The 21,394-nt window shown below is 32.5% G+C and overlaps 1 protein-coding gene across 2 annotated transcripts; it reads left to right on the top strand.

Annotated features, from left to right (window-relative positions):
- The first annotated feature begins 17 nt into the window (after positions 1–17).
- LOC143054477 (dynein regulatory complex protein 1-like) lies at positions 18–20,974 on the top strand. 2 transcript variants are annotated; one of them, XM_076227496.1, is made up of 20 exons: positions 18–213; positions 4,205–4,405; positions 4,870–4,921; positions 5,693–5,749; positions 6,182–6,256; positions 6,877–7,014; positions 8,201–8,410; positions 9,439–9,638; positions 10,974–11,048; positions 13,500–13,646; positions 14,495–14,592; positions 15,051–15,193; positions 15,869–15,958; positions 16,829–16,918; positions 17,580–17,624; positions 18,088–18,236; positions 18,964–19,116; positions 20,134–20,236; positions 20,722–20,798; positions 20,868–20,974. In XM_076227496.1, the coding sequence occupies exons 1-19, from the start codon at positions 98–100 to the stop codon at positions 20,785–20,787; spliced, it is 2,208 nt and encodes a 735-aa protein (XP_076083611.1). In that variant the 5' UTR covers positions 18–97; the 3' UTR covers positions 20,788–20,798; positions 20,868–20,974. The 2 variants fall into 2 exon arrangements, with proteins under 2 accessions (XP_076083611.1, XP_076083610.1); XM_076227495.1 differs by having other exon boundaries at positions 20,722–20,974.
- Positions 20,975–21,394: the final 420 nt, after the last annotated feature.

Below are 21,394 nucleotides of genomic sequence, written 5' to 3'. Positions count from 1 at the left end.
ATTAATACCGGAAGTACAACAACACGTGATCTATGGCCGGAACCTTCATAGCAACAATAACAACTAAACGATAGATCTTAAAAATTGTTCCGAAATCATGAGTTCAAATGGGGATTCAGATAATGAAGGGCCAACTGTTGATTCTGAAAATCCGGAGGAGAGAGTTGCAGCCCGAAGATTGCGAATCACACGTAGAATAGAAGCTGCAAAGAGGTTATTATAAATCTTCAGCACATGTCAACATAATTTATGAAATTGTCATAATTCTCAAAACTCATTAATTTTTAATAAGTTTAGGCATAAACACAAATTATATCAGTTAAAGATTTTATACAAACATTTCTTAATATACAGCAGGTGCTGTCTGTGACCTCCTGTCTGCTTTTCAACAGTGACAACAATCTTAAAGCATGTTGGCAATTTTTTGGTAGTGTCCAGTCTTCACACTGAGTGGCAGCCCAGGCTGGTAAAATTGCTCACGGGCCTGTGCAAATCAGATCTACAGGCCAACAGAATCTAACTAAAAAATTTCAAAAATTGAGCTCCGGGCCTGTAGATTTAGCAGTTCATCGTGAAGACTGAGTGTCTGCACGACCTTGCATGCAAGGATGTGTAGACATATTCATAAGCTAATAGTACCTGCATCTGGTTTTATTAAAAACTGTAACGAGAATGAAACTTGAAATATACATGGAAATTATCGGTAATTGTCGATTTTGTGAATTCAGTGAATAGAATACACCTTATATTGCATGTATTGGTAACTGGGCGACGAATTGGGGGGGGGGGGGGGGTATGAGATTTCAACCAGTTAAATGTGGGTCTCATTAGGGTCTAAGAGTGACACAGGATTGCTGATTTTTTGTAAGCATGACACATGAAATTCCAATTTGTGTCGTGAAAACAGGAAATTAAATCTAGTGCCTAGTGGCCATGGGACACAGGAAATTACAATAAAAATGAGAGTTGCTAACTGACAAGACAGTAAGCGGGATCTGGGATCAGAACTCCCAATGAGACCCCCTTAAATGCAAACTGATCTGATGACATTGAGTGGCAAGAAGAAAATTACATCTGCCATTTAAGTATACCCTAAAAAATATGGAACTCCAATTTACAACATCTATAAAATATCTACGAGTAAACATCACAAATGATCTACACTTGGGAAAGCACATAGAGGAGATATGCAATAAATCTTACAGGACATTTAAGGTTTACTAAAAAGAAATCTATCCGCATGTCCACTTGAAGTTAAACTCCAGGCATATAAAAGACTGATACGAACTGCAATTACCATCAATCAAAGACTGCCGTACACAAAACAGATTGATCCTTTTCTGCAAAAGCATACACGGTCAAGCAAACTTACCATCTGACCAACTGAAAAAACCATCCCTGACAACCAAGAACATGCACAGCCAACATTTCCTCAGACTTAAAACGAAAACAGAAACACAGTTTCATTCCAAATACCATCAAATAAAATTGAGAATGGAAATGGGGAATGTGTCAAAGAGACAACAACCCGCCCAAATAAAAAACAACAGCAGAGGGTCACCAACAGGTCTTCAATGTAGCGAGAAATTCCCGCACCCGGAGGAGTCCTTCAGCTGGCCCCTAAACAAATATATACTAGTCCAGTGATAATGAACGCCATACTAATACAAATTGTACACAAGAAACTAAAATTAAAATAATACAAGACTAACAAAGGCCAGAGGCTCCTGACTTGGGACAGGCGCAAAAATGCGGCGGGGTTAAACATGTTTGTGAGATCTCAACCCTCCCCTATACCTCTTACCAATGTAGTAAAGTAAACGCATAACAATACGCACATTAAAATTCAGTTCAAGTAAATCCGAGTCTGATGTCAGAAGATGTAACCAAAGAAAATAAACAAAATGACAATAATACATAAATAACAACAGACTACTAGCAGTTAACTGACATGCCAGCTCCAGACTTCAACTAAACTGACTGAAAGATTATGATTTCATCATATGAACATCAGGCACAATCCTTCCCGTTAGGGGTTTAGTATCATACCATCATAACATATATGAGAAGAACATAACCCGTGTCATGCCAACAAGTGTTTTTAGAATAAATGTGTTTAGTTCTGATGCAAAGACCTTATCAGTGACTCAATATTAACGCCAAAATATGCAATCTTTAATGACTTGACAACAGTATCGTAATTATATCCCTTCTTAATAAGTCTATTCAAAGGTTTTGTAAGTTTCTGAGGTGAATACTGACACCTTTGTGCTTTATAAAGAATATTACCATAAAAAATTGGATGTGAAATACCTGAACGTATTAGAAGTCTGCATGTTGAGCTATATTTACGAATGATGTCTTTATACCGATGATAAAATTTAGTAAATGTTTTGACTAGTTTGTTATATCGAAAACCCTGGTGTAATAATTTTTCAGTAATACATGTACATAAATTTCTCTCGTTAAAATCTAAAACATTGTTACATACACGAGCGAATCGTACAAGTTGAGATATATAAACACCGTAAGATGGTGACAAGGGAACGTCACCATCTAAAAACGGATAATTAACGATAGGAAATGAAAAATCATCCCTTTTATCATAAATTTTAGTGTTCAGCTTTCCATTAGTGATATAGATATCAAGATCGAGAAAAGGGCAGTGGTCATTGTTAGTATTAGCTTTATTTAAAGTAAGTTCAACAGGATAAATTTCATTAATATACATACTGAAGTCGTCATTATTGAGAGCCAAAATATCATCCAAATATCTAAAAGTATTATTAAATTTGTTTATCAGATGTTGTTTCGATGGGTCTTTGCTTATTTTTGTCATAAATTGTAACTCATAACAATAGAAAAACAGGTCCGCAATAAGTGGTGCACAGTTAGTCCCCATTGGAATTCCGATAATCTGACGATATACGGAATCCCCAAAGCGAACAAAAATGTTATCTAGTAAAAATTCAAGGGCATATATAGTATCAAAGCATGTCCAATTAACATAGTTTTTTTGTTTATTGCTACTAAAAAATGACCTAAAAGAGTTTGAACATATATATTCACATTCTGATTTTTTGAATGCCCATTTAATTAGGTGTGTGAATTTTTTCTTAATGAGAATGTGAGGCAATGTGGTATACAGGGTAGAAAAATCAAAACTCTGAACAGATTCAAAATCACCAATATAAGCATGCAATTTATCAAGTACTTCCAACGAGTTCTTGACACTCCAAAAGTAATTTATTCCACTATTTTCGAAGTTACCATCAAAGACTGGAACCTACTACCACCAGATATCTTCTTCAAAATTCAGACAGCAAAAGAACCAGCTAAAACATTTAGTGAAATTGTAAAGGGGCCACTAAAGGGCCCACTTAAGTAAATTACTTGACATACGCACAGTGTATTAATATCCTTGGATGTATCGCCGACAGATTATTCACCGTAAACCTATCAAGATCAAGATAGGAAGACGGATTTATAAAAGTTTTTCCAAACTTGTTTCCGAATCCCATATTTGTACTTTATGTAACATTGTAATATTTGTCTTGAAATTGTTTATTAATAAATATTGTTTAAACTAAGATCAAGATGGTTATTTGTCCGCCATTACTGGACATCACAAAAGTTCCTGTAAAATTTTGACATCTTAAAGTTAATAGAAAATATCTGATGCAACAATAGAAAAGTGATTGTTGTATGATTTATGACATCAAAAGTTCAAGCAGAAGATATTCTCAGATTTCCAAATAACCATAAGGTCACAATTTAGGTGTATGGCAAACAACATTTTCTAATTTGTATACAATTTATTAGTTAAGAATATGTAATAAATATTGCACATTAGATGTACACTATGAGAAAAATGTACAGTCCCTGTAAGAGAAAACATGATAGAAAAATAGAAATTAAATATTAATGCACATAAAAAGAATAAGTTTATACTGAATTGGAATAAGTATATGTAAACAAACTCTTCTGTTAAAGGATTTTTCTCATGAAATTCAAAACAGATACAAAATTTCAAAATATTTTAAAACGACTAAATATTCTAGAGCTCTGTTTGATTGGGAATAGTGCATAATTTTAATGATTGCGTCTTTTTGGCTTAGTCCATTGTAGTCAGGGATTGATGTTTGACTGAGAACCAAGTTATGACATGTATGACAAGTTTCCATTGTTTTTGTTTATATTTTAGGGCTGAAAGAGGAGAAGATTTAGATGATGCAAAAGAAGCCAAAGAGGAACTCAGTAAGAGCAGAAAACAAATTGAAGCTAGTCGACTTCGTTTAACTAAGTTAATTGAGGATGGTGTTGAACTGGTCACCAATATACGTGTTGGTTGTGATGCCAGGGAGGCAGCCAGGAGAACAGACGAGGAGGTTAAAAAACAGGACAGGTAAAAACAATCAGAAATAATAAACTGCATGTGCTTGCAGGTTCAAATCTCATTTTGTATAATAATCAAAAGTTACTTCATGATTCCCAATTGTTTATTTTCTCCATACATAGAAGATATTAATTAAAGGTTTTCTGGAATAAATTAAATAACTTGTGAAAATAAAAGATGAGTGCTTAGAAAACCCATCTTGCATTCAAACCTTGTTATAAATAGGAAGTTAGTAATTCCCCCAGCTGGCCCCTTTTAAATGTTAATGTCACTGACATGATCCCATTTATCACCTACAAAAATGTAAGTAATGATATACATTAATTTTTGTAAAATTACTTTAATAGAAAAAATAAGTGATCTTCATATTTTCTGTTAATAGGATTTGTAACCAGAGGAAGGAAAACGTTCACACATTTTATGTTTAATTTATTTTCTATTGTGTCAAAAATAATGAAACATTTTAATTTCAGAAATGGTAAACTTAAGCATGAAGGGAAGACAATGGCTGAAAAATTTGAAAATGTAAGATTTTTATTTACTGCAAGAATATTTTTCAGATTATAACTAACCCGAATAATTCAGTCCCTCCCCGTAATCGATCTCTCCTACTTGTGAGGGCCTGAATTCCTTACATGATAAAAACTCTTCACGAATCCTGGATTTTGATTGGTGCCCTGTAGAAGAGGTGACCAATCAGCAATTAGCTCAATTTTATCGAGATAGGTAAATCCCGAGCTAATTCTGAATGGTTGATTGAAGATTTTTCATTGTCTATGCATTCAGGCGTTAATGTAGTAAGCGGAATATAACGACTGAATTATTCGGGTTAGATTATAACAGTCAATTAAAACAAATTTTGTGAAATAAAATTCATCAATTTTTTGAAAAACAGTTATCTTAGATTACTTGAAAACATGATTATTTATGTATTTTAATATATATTAGATAGTAAATAAAAAAAATAAGAAAATTTGGTACGAATACCAATGACTGAGACAACTCTTCACGAGAGACCAAATGACACAGAAATTAACAATTATAGTATGTTTTAGTAATTAAGTAAAACTTTCTACATACATTTCAGTCTTTTATAACCTTTAAATTGTGGTAGTCGGCTTTAAACACAGAGATATTGCAGTTGCATTGGTCATTTCAACTTGATTTGCTTTTCTCACTTTCACACCGGCTGAAGCAAGAAAATCAATCTTGTTGAGATGATCAACGATAATCTATAAATATTGTAAGAAAAACACCCTATTTACATTAAACTATATGGTTTTATTTGTTTTTCAGATTACAAAGAAGTGGGAATCAGCACTACAAAAAGAAATTCCACAATCATTGAGAGCTGTAAGTCTATAACAAAAAAAACATTTATCAACTATTTTGTGGCAAATCGTTCTTTTTTTTGTGTGTATGTAATATAAATAAAAGAATATGTGAAATGATATTATATATTGTGATCAACATAAATCACATCATATAAACATCCTTTAAACAAACAGTTATACATATGGATGATAAAGCTAAATTCAACTTATAATACAACGGCCATAATGAAATGATATATATATATTTAGGATACTAAAAAAAAAAAAGATAAAATGTGAATAACAATGAATTTTAAGAAGTATTTTATAAAACTAAAAAAATCAAAACAAAGTCTAGATAAGAAAATTGTTTGGAGTTGTTAATCTTGGCTTTAGTTGGGAAAATTTTATTGTAATATATTTGTTTGAGAATTGGTACATATAAAATTGATGTGCTGCTTATTTTTTTCAGGAATTAAAGCAACAGAAAGATTCCTGTGACCAATTGGTATCAGACAAAAATAAAATCATCAATGATTACCAGAAGGTAATATAGAACAAGGGTTATCAACTGTAAATCAAATTCAACACAAAGTGTTCCAGTAGTACCTTTCTGGAGCATCTACGTACTCCCACAGTTTTTTCTGGGTTTGGTGTTGCTCAGGCTTAAGTTTTCCCTATAGCATTTCGATGACTTTTTAGAAATAATAAGAAAAGGGTATGAATGCCAATGATACAACTCTCTATCCAAGTCACAATTTGTAGAAATTAAACAATTATAGATCAAAGTACAGCCTTCAACACAGACTTAGGCTCATACCAAACAACAAGCTATGAAGGGTCCCAAATGACTAGTGTAAAACAATTGAAACAGGAAAACAAATGGTTTAATTTATACTTGTATACACTTGTAAAATCTCATCAGCAAATCAAAACCACTGAGCTACCTGTTCCTGACTTAGGACATTAATTGTCTTTTCGTAATTTTTCTATTTAGCTGTGTTTTTCATATAGACCTAATATATTATAAGCTCCTTGGTGTCATTTGTCTTCTTTTTTTAAAACTAACTAATTTTGAATATACATGTATATAAACACATTCCAAATAAAAATTACAGTCTCAGCAATTTCTGATTTTCCATTTTAAACACACTCTGGATTTTTCAGGTCCTTAAAGAAAAAGATGATTCTCATGTGAAAGATCTGAAGAAACAAGCAGAAGATATAGAACTGATGACGGCCAGAATGGATGAACAGATAGCCTCACTGACTAAGGCTTATAAAGAAGAGTTGAGAGAAATTGAGGTAGAGTTGTCTCCCATTATTTGTTGACAGTTTTGTAGATAAACTAGTTATGTCAGACTATTTTTCAGAAGCAAATTATTTTATGCAGTGTATTTCAGTAATTTTTATAACACTGCAAATAGAAACATATTTTGGTTATTCATTTATGATTTTAATATACAAGACAGCATTTTTTTGAAATCGCTTGATTGAAAATGAAATAGCTGTTTTTTTAGGTTGATTCATTCCATTTTGTTCAGTTATATCATTTTCAAAGCATAGTCAATAGAATGGGTTGCTACATTTAAGTTTAAGACTTTGTAAAATTTTTAAATTACACGTAAAGATTACAAGCAAATGATAAAATGTTATTAGAAAAAAATAATTTCTGATAATTTCAGCTCAAAGGGGAGATAATTTCAGTTTTTATTTTGTCTGAATGTACTGAAATCTAATATTGATATTCATTTTTGTCAAACTAAACATTTTGTGGTAGAAGCTGCTTTCTCCATTCTGTCGTCAGCTTCTCCAATATTTAGGTTCAGCCTGTGTTTAAAGGTTAGTTTTGACATCAATAACAATCCTTTATTTAATTTAACAATACCTGAACAGGAGCTTTTTTATGATCAATAAAATTGAGAATGGAAATAGGGAATGTGTCAAAGAGACAACAACCCGACCATAGAGCAGAAAACAGCAGAAGGTCACCAACAGGTCTTCAATGCAGCGAGAAATTCCCGCACCTGGAGGCGTCCTTTAGCTGGCCCCTAAACAAATATATATACTAGTTCAGTGATAATGAACGCCATACTAAACTCCAAATTGTACACAAGAAACTATAAATAGAAATAATACAAGGCTGACAGAGGCCAGAGGCTTCTGACTTGGGACAGGCGCAAAAATGTGGAGGGGTTAAACATGTTTATGAGATCTCAACCCTCTAGCCAATGCAGAAAAGTAAACACATAACAATACGCCCATTAAAATTCAGTTCAAGAGAAGTCATAGTCTGATGTCAGAAGATGTAACCAAAGAAAATAAACAAAATGACAATAATACATAAATAACAACAGACTACTAGCAGTTAACTGACATGCCAGCTCCAGACTTCAATTAAACTGATTGAAAGATTATGTCTTCAAGTTCTGACAGAATTAAATTTTTATTCTCCATTTTTCGTAGTTAACTGAATTTTTGTATATTTTAGAACGCGTTTACGGCAGAAAGAAATGAATTGTTAGAACTTCAAAAGAAGAAGTGGGAAGATAAGATGGAAGGAAGGAGACAGAAGGAAATAGAATACATGAAGGGTCGTGAAAAACGTGTCGAGGATTTTGAAAATTCAATTCATGAAACCAGAATTAAAGATTCAGAAGAATATAATGATATTAAAATAAGCCTGGAAACAAATATTCAGGTATATATACAATCTTCTAACTTTTAAATCCACAACTACAAATAACTTTGAATTAATAGACAAGGTTTAATGATGCGGTAAAATGTCTTGACTACGTTTTGTCCATTTTATTCTTTTAAAATTAATTATGTTGGTAATCTGCAGTTTACTTCAATACTGATTTGTCTTAAAAAAACATGAAATGTAACCTCACAAATCTGTTTTTCAGTGGAAATCGTGAAATCATACCTCCTTAAAATAAATCACTATTCTGATAGAGATTTTTTATGCCCCACTTAGAGGCATTATGTTTTTCAGAGTGTGAGTCCGTTCTTTGTTCATCCATTGGTCTGTCAGTTGGTTAGTCCATCTGTCCCGCTTCAGGTTAAAGTTTTTGGTCAAGGTAGACTTTGATGATGTTGAAATCCAATCAATTTGAAACTTAGTGCACATGTTCCCTATGATATGGTCTTTCTAGTTTTAATGCCAAATTAGAGTGTTGACCCCAATTTTACAGTCCACAGAACATAGAAAATGATAGTGCGAGTGGGGCATCTGTGTACTATGCACACATTGATTCTTGTTGATTCCTAGTGTAATTTGTTGTAGGTTTTCTTACTGTTAACAAAGAACAGTGTATTACTTTTTTACATTAAGAAAATTGGATAATTTGAAAGGTCACTTACAGCTTTTTGAAGTATAGTTATGAAAGTTCTGAGTACTGTGAGTTCAAAAATTATTGTGTGCATTTATTATTGTAATTTTGTTATTTCGGACCAAAATGCAATTTTAATTTTTGCCATATTGAGGAAAATCCTTTAATTCATATAAAAAAAATTCAAAATTTGAATTTAGATTATTGCTATTATAACCCTGTCGCATTTTTCTAAATAATAAAAACTTCGCAATAATTTCTTAATTTGCAGTATATTTAATTTCAGATTTCCCCCCTATTTTCCATTTTTAATAAAAAGCAATAACAAATGTACATTTTGGAATCTTTTTCCTATTTTCTTTGCTGAAATACAATAATCTATTTAATTCTCCAGATACTTGAACAACAGCTACAACAGATGAAAGCCACATACCAACTCAATCAGGAAAAATTAGAGTATAATTATCAAGTCTTAAGGAAACGTGAAGACGAAAATAATATAACAAGATCACAACAAAAGAGAAAGATCACTAGACTCTCAGATGTATTGAGTGGACTGAAAATAAAACTAGCAAAACAGGAAAAACAGTACAAGTAAGTTATAAAGCTAAATATTACATACATTTAATGTAACATTTGAGATGTGTCCGATTGAAATCCACCTTATGCAAGTGCACATACACATGTAGATGTACATGTATAAGACTTTGATTATTTTTGGAATATTCAAATAACAAAATAAAAGACAAATTTTGGTCTGTTTTGTTGGGTTCTTATTTCACCTAAATTTTCAAACAATTGCAGACTTTTTATGGGGATTTTTCAAATTGAAATAAGTTAACAGATGTATTGATATTCATTTTTCTCTAATTCTTCGTTAATTTATCCCTTTCTGCACCCATGGTATAAAAAAAATTAATCAACATGTGGTTCATTTGATCTCAGTTCTTCATTGGTTAAATTCCGATTATGACATCAAATTTTCTTGTTTTCCTCTGAATTTCCTATTGTGACGGCATGAAAAAAGGCGACCATGCCTGATTATGTCACATAGAAAGAACACATCTTTTTACAGATCATTCGAAAAAAGACGGAATAAGTTTCCTGCATAATGTTAGCAAGCCTCGCGTTTTAGATTTGAAAATTTAACTGTCTCGAGTGGATAAATATCGTATTACACTCGGTGCAGTGGTAGAATCTATATGTATATTGTCAAATTCTGTCCAACACAGCTGATATATTATATTTTTGATGTTACACAAAAGTAGATTTCTGTGAAATAATTTTTATTTGACTTGTTTTTAGTAGTTTTATTTCTTTTCTGTTTGTCATGTTGGGTTTTGTCCTTTTCTTTGTATATATTTTGTTTCATATATTGTATAGCTTTTCATTTCTATAAAAGTGAGTGCTTGAAAAGAATGTATTATTTCTTTTTTCCTTGTAAAATTGTATTTTTAATATCTATATAAAAAAAGATTAAAATAAATAATTTTGTCAAATGTGATCTATGACTTAGATTTAAAATTTAAAAGACCAAATAGTGGCCTTATAGTTTTTTTTCTAAATCTTTATACCAATTGAGAAGTTTTAATGCCTCTTATTCTTTTTTGAATTAGAAATTTACAAAGTGTTATGCATCTTTCTATGGTTATCCTTTTATTTAAGTGTTGGCAAGGCCTCCGGGTGCGGGAATTTCTCGCTACATTGAAGACCTGTCAGTGACCTTCTGCTGTTATTTTTTCTATGGTCGGGTTGTTGTCTCTTTGACACATTCCCCATTTCCATTCTCAATTTTATTAGAAGGTTAGAATATATTTATTTGTTTGTACATGAAAGTAGACTTAGTTAAGGTATGGAATTTATAGTGGATCAACTGCCATATCTCCTTGTAATTAACATCTTAACATGAATAATTTCTTCTGTTTACAGAGATGAGAATACACAGCTGAGTGATGACTATAAAAGAATTACAGAACAATTCAGAGATTTACAAAGAAAGTCAAGGTAAATGATATTCCCATAAAAAAGAAGGAATAAGACAATTGATAACCACATATTTTATTTTTGATTGATTGACTAGTGTTCAACAGGATCTTGTGTTATTTTATGGTGGTCAGTTTCTTATTAATGGAGGATCTTGTGTTATTTTGTGGTGGTCAGTTTCTTATTAATGGAGGATCTTGTGTTATTTTGTGGTGGTCAGTTTCTTATTAATGGAGGATCTTGTGTTATTTTGTGGTGGTCAGTTTCTTATTGATGGAGGGAGTCTTAGTGCATAGAGAGAACCACTGACTTTCAGTAGGGAGACAAGCAATCATAGTGCCTAGAGAGAACCACTGACTTTCAGTAGGGAGACAAGCAATCATAGTGCCTACAGAGAACCACCGACTTTCAGTAGGGAGACAAGCAATCATAGTGCCTACAGAGAACCACCGACTTTCAGTAGGGAGACAAGCAATCATAGTGCCTACAGAGAACCACCGACTTTCAGTAGGGAGACAAGCAATCATAGTGCCTACAGAGAACCACCGACTTTCAGTAGGGAGACAAGCAATCATAGTGCCTAGAGAGAACCACCGACTTTCAGTAGGGAGACAAGCAATCATAGTGCCTAGAGAGAACCACCGACTTTCAGTAGGGAGACAAGCAATCATAGTGCCTAGAGAGAACCACCGACTTTCAGTAGGGAGACAAGCAATCATAGTGCCTAGAGAGAACCACCGACTTTCAGTAGGGAGACAAGCAATCATAGTGCCTAGAGAGAACCACCGACTTTCAGTAGGGAGACAAGCAATCATAGTGCCTAGAGAGAACCACCGACTTTCAGTAGGGAGACAAGCAATCATAGTGCCTAGAGAGAACCACCGACTTTCAGTAGGGAGACAAGCAATCATAGTGCCTAGAGAGAACCACCGACTTTCAGTAGGGAGACAAGCAATCATAGTGCCTAGAGAGAACCACCGACTTTCAGTAGGGAGACAAGCAATCATAGTGCCTAGAGAGAACCACCGACTTTCAGTAGGGAGACAAGCAATCATAGTGCCTAGAGAGAACCACCGACTTTCAGTAGGGAGACAAGCAATCATAGTGCCTAGAGAGAACCACCGACTTTCAGTAGGGAGACAAGCAATCATAGTGCCTACAGAGAACCACCGACTTTCAGTAGGGAGACAAGCAATCATAGTGCCTACAGAGAACCACCGACTTTCAGTAGGGAGACAAGCAATCATAGTGCCTAGAGAGAACCACCGACTTTCAGTAGGGAGACAAGCAATCATAGTGCCTAGAGAGAACCACCGACTTTCAGTAGGGAGACAAGCAATCATAGTGCCTAGAGAGAACCACCGACTTTCAGTAGGGAGACAAGCAATCATAGTGCCTAGAGAGAACCACCGACTTTCAGTAGGGAGACAAGCAATCATAGTGCCTACAGAGAACCACCGACTTTCAGTAGGGAGACAAGCAATCAGTCCATTTAGATTGTCAATGTCAAGCGCATATTTTTGGAATTATATTAAATTTTTTGTGACTCCAAATATATAGGTTACTATGTTCAATATCACAAAAGTTAAAATTCAAATGGCATTAAAACCTAAATTTTCTGTCTCTGATACTACAACTTGTATTTTTCCTTGCTAATATGGATTATGATTGTTGATATCTTTGCCTGGTTAAGCACATCCTGTTTGAATGTTCAAAATAAGAACCAGTTTTATATGCATTTTTTGTGTCCCACTTTAAGCATTATGATTTTTCAGTCTGTGCATCTGTTTGTTTGTTTGGTTATTGTCTGTAACACTTCAGGTTAAAGTTTTTGGTCTAAGTAGTTTTTGATGAAGTTGTAGTCCAATCAATTTGAAAGTTAGTACACATATTCCCTTTGATATGATATTTCAAACTTTAATGCCAAATTAGAGTTTGACCCCAATTTCACTGTCCCCTGAACATAGAAAATAAGAGTAGGCATGGTGGGGCATCTGTGTACTAAGAACACATTCTTGTTTTATATTTAATAAAGATACATACCAGTGTCTGTAACAATTTTCCATATTCTACATAGCCTTTTTGCAGCATACACTACAGCTCAGGTGGATTTTGCTTTGTCCACCGGCCCACCATGGGAGTGGGCACTGGGTGGGCAAAATTTCTACCTTGTCCACTCTTTCCCACCCATAGGAGTGGGCATGTAATTTCTTTTGTTTAATCTAAAGACTTGCAAGTACAATCACTTGAAAAAAGCAGATAAGCATTTTTAATCATTATTTTTACAAAAAAAGATATTATAGCTAGAGTGGGCATGGGTGGGCAGGTGGAAAAAGCAAAATCCACACGGGCTGTTGTGTAAAACAATCACCAATCAAATAATCCAAATTCAAAATTTAAAAAAAATATTCTATTAATTATTTGGGTTTTTTTTACGTGTTATTTCACACCTTGATTTGTTTTATTTTCCAGACACTTCATGCAAGCTGATGCAAAGAAGTTTCACGATGTATGGTGTATGAACGAGGAGGAGTGTAAAGAGTTAGCCCAAGGCGTGTTGGAGGCTGACAGAATTGTATTCGAGCATCAACTAGGACTCAAATACCAGACTCCTGATGTGTAAGTCAAGCACTGTAAATATAGAAATTATTGCGTGTTTTTATGATTGCAATTTTGTGATTAAAGAATAAAATGTTAATTCAATTTTTGCAGAAAAAACCCTGTTCAATTCATATATATAAAATTCAAAAAAATTTGAGTTTAGATTATTGCAATTATTACCCTGTTGCATTTTTGGCAATAATTAAAACATCGCAATAATTTCTGATTCTAAATGATAAGATATAAGCAGCTATTATAGGTCAATTTACAGCCTTTAACAATGAGCAAAATAAACACCTTATAGTAAGCTATAAAAGACACTGACATAACAAATGTGAACCAATTATTGATGAGAAAACAAACATACTGATCAATGACAAAGCAAATAACAAATATTTTGAATAGCAACCAATGAAAACCATTGAATTACTGGGACAGACACATACAAAATGAAGCAGGATTAAACATGATGGTTTTAACATTTTCAAGTGTCTTAGATATGCCTCCCAATCTTGCCTTATATTTAATTAAAGCTTGGCAGTTTGTTTTACTATTGATTTGATTGCAAAAGCTGAACCTAATTTGATGGTATTGTATCTGCAATTCTTATAATGATAGAACTGAAATATCATGTCTATATAAAAATAAGAAGATGTGGTATGATTGCCAATGAGACAACTATCCACTAAAGTTCTTGTCCATGTTAGACCATCTAGAGCCCCATGTCCTGTCAGTGATGGTAGCAAAATAACAATATCAACCAAAAATGTAGTTTTAACTAATGGAGGTAAATAAAATTTTCTTTACTATATATTAGCTTGATTTTCATATTTGACAATGTCTGATAATATTTTTCCCTATTTTAGAGCATTCTTGGAAAATGTAGGACCCCTTAACATTGATGAGAGTAAAAAGGGTGGTCTGTCAGCTCATCAGCTTGTTCAGGAAATCATGTCACAAACAGGTAGGAATTTAGGGATCTATAGAAAGTATGCAGCCCTCTCCCCCTCCCTCCCCCTCCCTGAAAAAAAAGAAAAAAAAAGAATGAAATTGAAAGAACTTAGAATTATGATATTTATTGAAAGCTATCTATGAATGTTCTGACTTATAATTATTTTTAAATTACTTTTCATGACTTTAATTGTCAATTTTCCTGTCAAAGGTTGTGGTTCTCTCTGTGAATCCAATTTCATATATAACTTAATGGATTTGGTTTATTTAAGAAGGAATTTGTGCATATTGACCTCCCACATGAAAATAACTCTAATACGCAAATTACATCAATAGAAAACTATCTTACTATAAATATATTGGTAGATTGTGTTAGTGAACATGCACAGCTCATTACTGCTAGTAAATAAACCTACCATTCATTAGTTTAACCTGATAACACATAGTTACAGTGTTTTTTTTTAATTTCAGCTGGAAGTCAGGTTGAAGAAGCAAAAGAAGAGGATGATGCTGATAGTATACCAGCAGACAGGAAACCAGTCAAAAGTACCCTCTTGTCCAAAATTAATGCCAATGTCATAAAATCAATACTGGAACTGTTATGTGATGAATCAGTAAGATTGTTGATAAGTTATTACGTAATTTTTATTCAGGGTAATTTAATAGACAACAAAGATAAAAAATAATTCAATTATATTTTGGTCTTACTTTTTTAAAAGCATGACAATTGTCCAAAAATGTTGGAAGTTCTCGGAACACCACAAAAAATTAATTGTACCGGTACATAGATCCACAACAAGTAAGACCAACAATAACCTATAAATAAACATTATCACTGAACTAGTATATATTTGTTATGGGGCCAGCTGTGGGACGCCTCCGGGTGCGGGAATGTCTCGCTACATTGAAAACCTGTTGGTGACCTTCTGCTGTTGTTTTTTCTATGGTCGGGTTGTTGTCTCTTTGAAACATTCCCCATTTCCCGTCTTAATTTTATTTATTTATAATAAGTACCAGTTTTTGTAATAATCTGACTAACAAGCCCAATGGCTTTGCTTAAGAATGGTTAATTTGAGTATGGTTTCATGTATTGTTTTGGGTAGTAAGCACATTGTACCATCTGAATAGATCCATATTGATATGATATAGTACAAAAGTGTATTCATCTGAAATTTAAAATTTGATTGATCATTGTCCTCATATTTTGCATGATATACTTGTCGTAGCCCTCTCAGTTGATTGTCTATCTTGTATCTAATCACTTTTTAATCATCTGTCCTGTTTTACAGGGATATCTAGTGGAACAGAAATTAAACAAATTATTAACACCTCTAGAAAAAGATGAACGATCACTGATGAAACTAGATGCTATATTTACGGTAAGTAGTTTTACTTGAATTGTGCCTTTAGACATGTACTTATGTGAAATTTATAAAATCAAGAATTCCAAATTGATACTCTTAGTCAGAAGAATCTTAGGGAACAGAATAAGCTTAAAATATTAATAGGTTAAGAAGCTCCTTTCTGGGATAATTGAGTTTAAAAAAATGATGGGGACTCCGACTTTTACCTAAAATTTGCATTGCTATTATTTGGGTCTCAAATAAAAAAAAAAAAAAAGAAGTTGTTAATTTCCTGGAAATTTGGTAATAGACCTTTTATCAGCTATTGAAGTCTAAATTGAAAATCATACGAAAAAAACCAAGAAGTCTGAACATCTGACAATAAGTACATCCTTAAGTTATTAGAATTATCTTAACAGAGATGGATAGCTAATATTGTTAAAAAGGATTATCTAAGAAAACATGCTTATCCAGACACTTTTTACCATTAGGCCTACAACAATGGACAAAACTCACACTTTATAGAAAGCATGTCAAGATGTAAAACAATCCGAACATTAAAAATGACTTTGTGATTTATTTTATGAATTTTATGCTACTTTCATACAAGTGAGAGGTTAAGCTAGTAATAAAACCAGGTTTATTCTACCATTTTCTGCATGGGGAACAGCCTGTACCAAGTCATACAAGTGAGAGGGTAAGCTAGTAATAATTCTACCATGTTCTGCATGAGGAACAGCCTGTACCGTCAGGAATATAACCGTTGTATTCCATTCGTTTGATGTGCTTGATGAATAAAAATTAGAATATATATATATATTGAATCCAATGAAAGAGTCTATTCCGAGCATATACATAAAATATTAATTATACAGTTTTTTTTACGTATATATTAATTTTTTACAGGCTTTAGGAATAGAAACAGAAGAAGACATACATTTATTGTCCAGTTACTTCATGCATGTGAAGGGAGGAAAACCACAACAGACAGAAGAGGTAATTACTTTGTATTTATATCATAAAGAAGATGTGGTATGGTTCCAATGAGACACCTCTCCACAAGAGACCTAAATGACACAGAAATTATTAACAACTATAGGTCACCGTAAGGCCTTCAACAATGAGCAAAGCCCATACCGCATAGTCAGCTCTAAAATGACAATGTAAAACAATTCAAACAAGAAAAACTAAAGGCCTTATTGATTTATTATGACGGGGGAATAATGAAATATTGAAAAAAAATTTGTTTAAATGGGGGAGTTCATGGGTCATTTGGATCACAATATAGATGAAGAACTTATAGGGAAAAGAGAGGAAGAAAGAAATGCATGAAAATAGTTGAAATTGTTCAAAATTTTCAAAAAGGGCTGTTTCATAAAAACATACATGAGACCCAGGGAAGGCATGCACTCCCGAATCCTAGCTATGGATTGGTATTGAACACTATTTTTTACAATGAAAATGTAAGAGAAACTTTAAAATTGCCTACAAATTGTTGAAGACCCTGAGCACAATGTATGTTTGTTTTAATGGAACAGCCATTATAATGTTTAAGAAAATGCCCAAATCTTTGACAAATTCTTATCTTTATTCAGTTTGTGAGTGATTCCCCACACTTATTAAAACATTGATGATTACTGAATTATTTTTTTTTCAGAAAGAGACTGATGAATTTGATACCCAAACCGATATGACAGGGGAGGTAATCATCTTTTTATAATTTTTGTTAATTTGATTTTTATGTACTTGATAAATAAACACATCAATATATTAAAAGTAGTTTTAATGCCACAACATTCTGACCTTTTAACTGTTTTATCACTGTTCACAATTTTTGAAAAGCAATTGTTCAAGTTATAGGCTATTTTAGGGAAACAACATAAAGCGACATTACCACTTGTAAACAATTCTGTATAAATGCTTCTAAATTAATAAAATCAATGTTTGTTATGTCTAGATTAATGAAATCAATGTTTGTTATGTCTTGATTAATCAAATTAATGATTGTTATTTCTTTTGTTATGTCTTGATTAATCAAGTCAATGTTTGTTATGCCTTGATTAATCAAGTCAATGTTTGTTATGTCTTGATTATCTTTGCAAAGGGAAATAACTGGTGTTTAATTTGTGTAATCAGTGCCAGTAATGTCTTGATTATCTTTACAGATGGAGGATATTGATGAAGAGATTCGTAAACTTACCGGCAAAGAAGGTGACAATGTATCCACAAATAGTGAATCTATAGAATTGATTCATCCAAACGAGGTGCTTAAAGGTCTGAGGGCATTTGTAGAGGAAAATAAACAACCTCCAAAGTAAGTTCATAAATGCTTATTCTGTGTGTTAATTTATAACAGTTAATTTTTTTATATGAATTTCAAAAAATACTTGAATTTTGATGGTCCAGTACTATTTTATGCCCCATTTATGGGCATTATGTTTTCTGGTCTGTGCGTCTGTTCTTTCATTCGTTCATCCATCTGTCCCGCTTCAGGTTAAAGTTTTGTTTGAGGTAGTTTTTGATAAAGTTGAAGTCTGAACAACTTGAAACTTAGGGCTATTCCAGAAAAAAATGTATGGGGGGGTTGGAAGGCAGTTTTTGTCAGCACCCACCACCCAGACAATTGTAAATGAGTATCATAGTGCATTATAGTGTGAAAAGTTGCTCTGATTCCCATCACCCATGTATTATTAATATAATGTGCCTTCCAACCCCCCCCCCCCCCCCCCATATATTTTTTTCTGGAATAGCCTTAGTACAAATGTTCCCTATGATATGATCTTTCTAATTTTAATGCCAAATTAGAGTTTTTATCCCATTTTCAAGGTACAATGAACATAGAAAAAGATAGTGCTGATTGGGCATCCATGTACTTGGGACACATTCTTGTTTTTCCTTGATTAACACATTAATTGCTAATGTTACAGAAACTTATTTGGTATAATAGTACTTTCACAGTGAACAAAAGAAGCTTTAAGACTTGGACTTACTGTACATTTGAAATGGAATTTAATTCAAGTGAATGAATTTTGTATTTGTAGAGAGAAAGGAAAACAATCTCATTTCAAGATCCAAGCTTTAGAAGAAAGAGACAGTTCACAAGACTCAGAATATTGGTCCAAATATGCTAAACTGATAGATACACCAAAAGAAAGACTATGGGATGCATTGATAGAAGGCCTAGAGAAATATAGGTTTGTAATTCCACAACTAACAATGATTATAACTTAATTTGGAAAAGATTGGGAAATAGAAGTGTGGTTGTATGGTTATCAGTAGACACAATGTATATGCAGTAATATTGTGACATCCAAACTTAAGGTTGTTATAAAATCATGAACACTTGATTTCGTAATTTAAAATTTTGTTAGAAACTGCAAATATTTCTGAGATTATAAGTAAAAATTCATAAAAATCAGATAAGAAATAAGGTCAAAATATTTGTTTGAAAATTAATTGATTTTTAAATACATAGGAGAAATTAAAAAAGATTGACTTAATATGTCCACATACTGTAATTGAAACAATAATCTTTAAAATGGACTTCAAATCAAATTTAAATGTATTCAAACATAAATATGTCTTTTGTAAGAATTTGTTTTTGTTTTTATTGCTGTGTTTTTACCATCTCATTGAATATACCTTGCATATTTTTTCATTTATTTATACGAGAGAACAAATCAGTGCTTTTAATTTTGTTATTCATCTTAAGGGTTGCTGGTAGATATTTAACAATGACAAGAGGTTCAAATTTGTAAAGAAGTTAAAAGTGACCTGTTTGGTATTCATTTACAATTGAAATTGTGTTTTTAATTCTTATTGTTTTTTGTGTTGTTACAAATGAGGTATTGGTTATTTTGTTTTGCATTCATGGTCAAAACATTTTCATTAAGATTTTTTTTCTTTTTTTTTTCATAGACTTGAAATACATTTATTGAAAATCACCTGAATATGATTTACCTTGCATAACCCAGGGAAAATCTCGTTATTGGGAGGTGACAGCACTACATTTTCTGGTTTCAATCAACATTTATTAGAAATAAGAATCGAAGACATAAACTTATCTTATGGCATACAGTTCAGTAGTAGTAAAATCATGAAGAAATTATAACTCTGCATTAGAAATAGACAGAAATAACATTTAATGTACAACATATGTAAAACAGGTACACCAAATTAATTTTAATTTTACTTGTTATTCATTTTTACAGTGAAACACTGACATCCAGATCAAGCTTGATAAACGAGACCGAGGCTTTGAAACAACAGAATGCAGAACTCAGGATGTTGTTACATCAATATGTTAATTCTAAGGTAAATATGATAAGAATAAGTCCCTGCAGCTGTTTTCACAGAGTTTGATGTATTTATATAGAGTCATACTCATATGACTGTGCAAAATCACAACAAAGCCTCATACTAACTATGAAGCTCAGGAATATCCCTATCAATCTCACATGGTGAATTGGTTTCTCGTACACAACATGATTCAAGATGTTGGGTTCCCTTCGTTAAATACAGTTAGATGAAGAACTGTATGCTGTTTGTCATCCAATCAGAACCATTGATACAAAATAAATAAATTAGAAAAATTATTTGAATCTTATATTTGCAGGCAAATGCAGAGTTGGAGATTCTGTGTTTTTCATCCAATCAAAACAATTGATACAAAATAAATACATCTTATATTTGCAGTTGATTGCTGATCATGAGTTGGAGATTCTGTGTTTTACATCCATTCAAAACCATTGATACAAAATAAATGCATTAGAATAATTATTTGAATCTTATATTTGCAGGTGAATGCTGAATTGGAGATTCCACCCACAAGAGTGTTACAGTTAGAAATGAATCCAATGAGATAGACATTCCAATCCATTGAGATAGACATTCCAATCGTTGTACAATTATACGATTTAAAAAGTATGAGATAGACATTCCAATCGTTGTACAGATATAGGATTTAAAAAGTGGCTGTGATATTGTGTACATAATATTTATCTTCTGTATGGAAGCATTTTAATGAAATTTTTAATAAATAAAATACATTTGTGTACTTTATTTCATTATGCCAAACTTTTACCAACCTCAGTAGTGTATTTGTAGTGTGTCACTTTGAGTAAAGAAAGATTTTTGGTATTTAATAGATATTAGAAGATGTGGTATAAGTGCCAATGAGACAACTCTACATCCAAGTCACAATTATAAAAAAGGCAATAGTGTAACATCAAAACATAGAAAGACACACTATAAATATCAATTGAAATGGCTTCACTCAATCAAATGACATATTAACAAACATTGAATGAATTAAATTTTATCTATGACACACTGTAAATACAAAATTAATAACAAATGGGGGTAAGATGTAACATAATATCAGAAAGAATAAATAATTTTGTTGTTCCTAGTATAAGAACAGAAATGAGAATTTATCGTCAAACCAAACACCTTTCAAAGGTGTTTTATGTT

Source organism: Mytilus galloprovincialis, chromosome 12, assembly GCF_965363235.1.
Source record: "Mytilus galloprovincialis chromosome 12, xbMytGall1.hap1.1, whole genome shotgun sequence".
Taxonomy (NCBI): Eukaryota; Metazoa; Mollusca; class Bivalvia; order Mytilida; family Mytilidae; genus Mytilus; species Mytilus galloprovincialis.
This window is presented reverse-complemented; position numbering and strand designations above follow the sequence as displayed.

What these genes read in the sequence shown, in the direction of transcription:
- LOC143054477 (XM_076227496.1), top strand. Translation starts at nt 98, where the DNA reads ATGAGTTCAAATGGGGATTCAGATAATGAAGGGCCAACTGTTGATTCT. An exon ending in GAGGTTAAAAAACAGGACAG is followed by an intron (nt 4,406 to 4,869) that starts GTAAAAACAATC and finishes TTTTAATTTCAG; the next exon opens with AAATGGTAAACTTAAGCATG. An exon ending in AAGAGTTGAGAGAAATTGAG is followed by an intron (nt 7,015 to 8,200) that starts GTAGAGTTGTCT and finishes TGTATATTTTAG; the next exon opens with AACGCGTTTACGGCAGAAAG.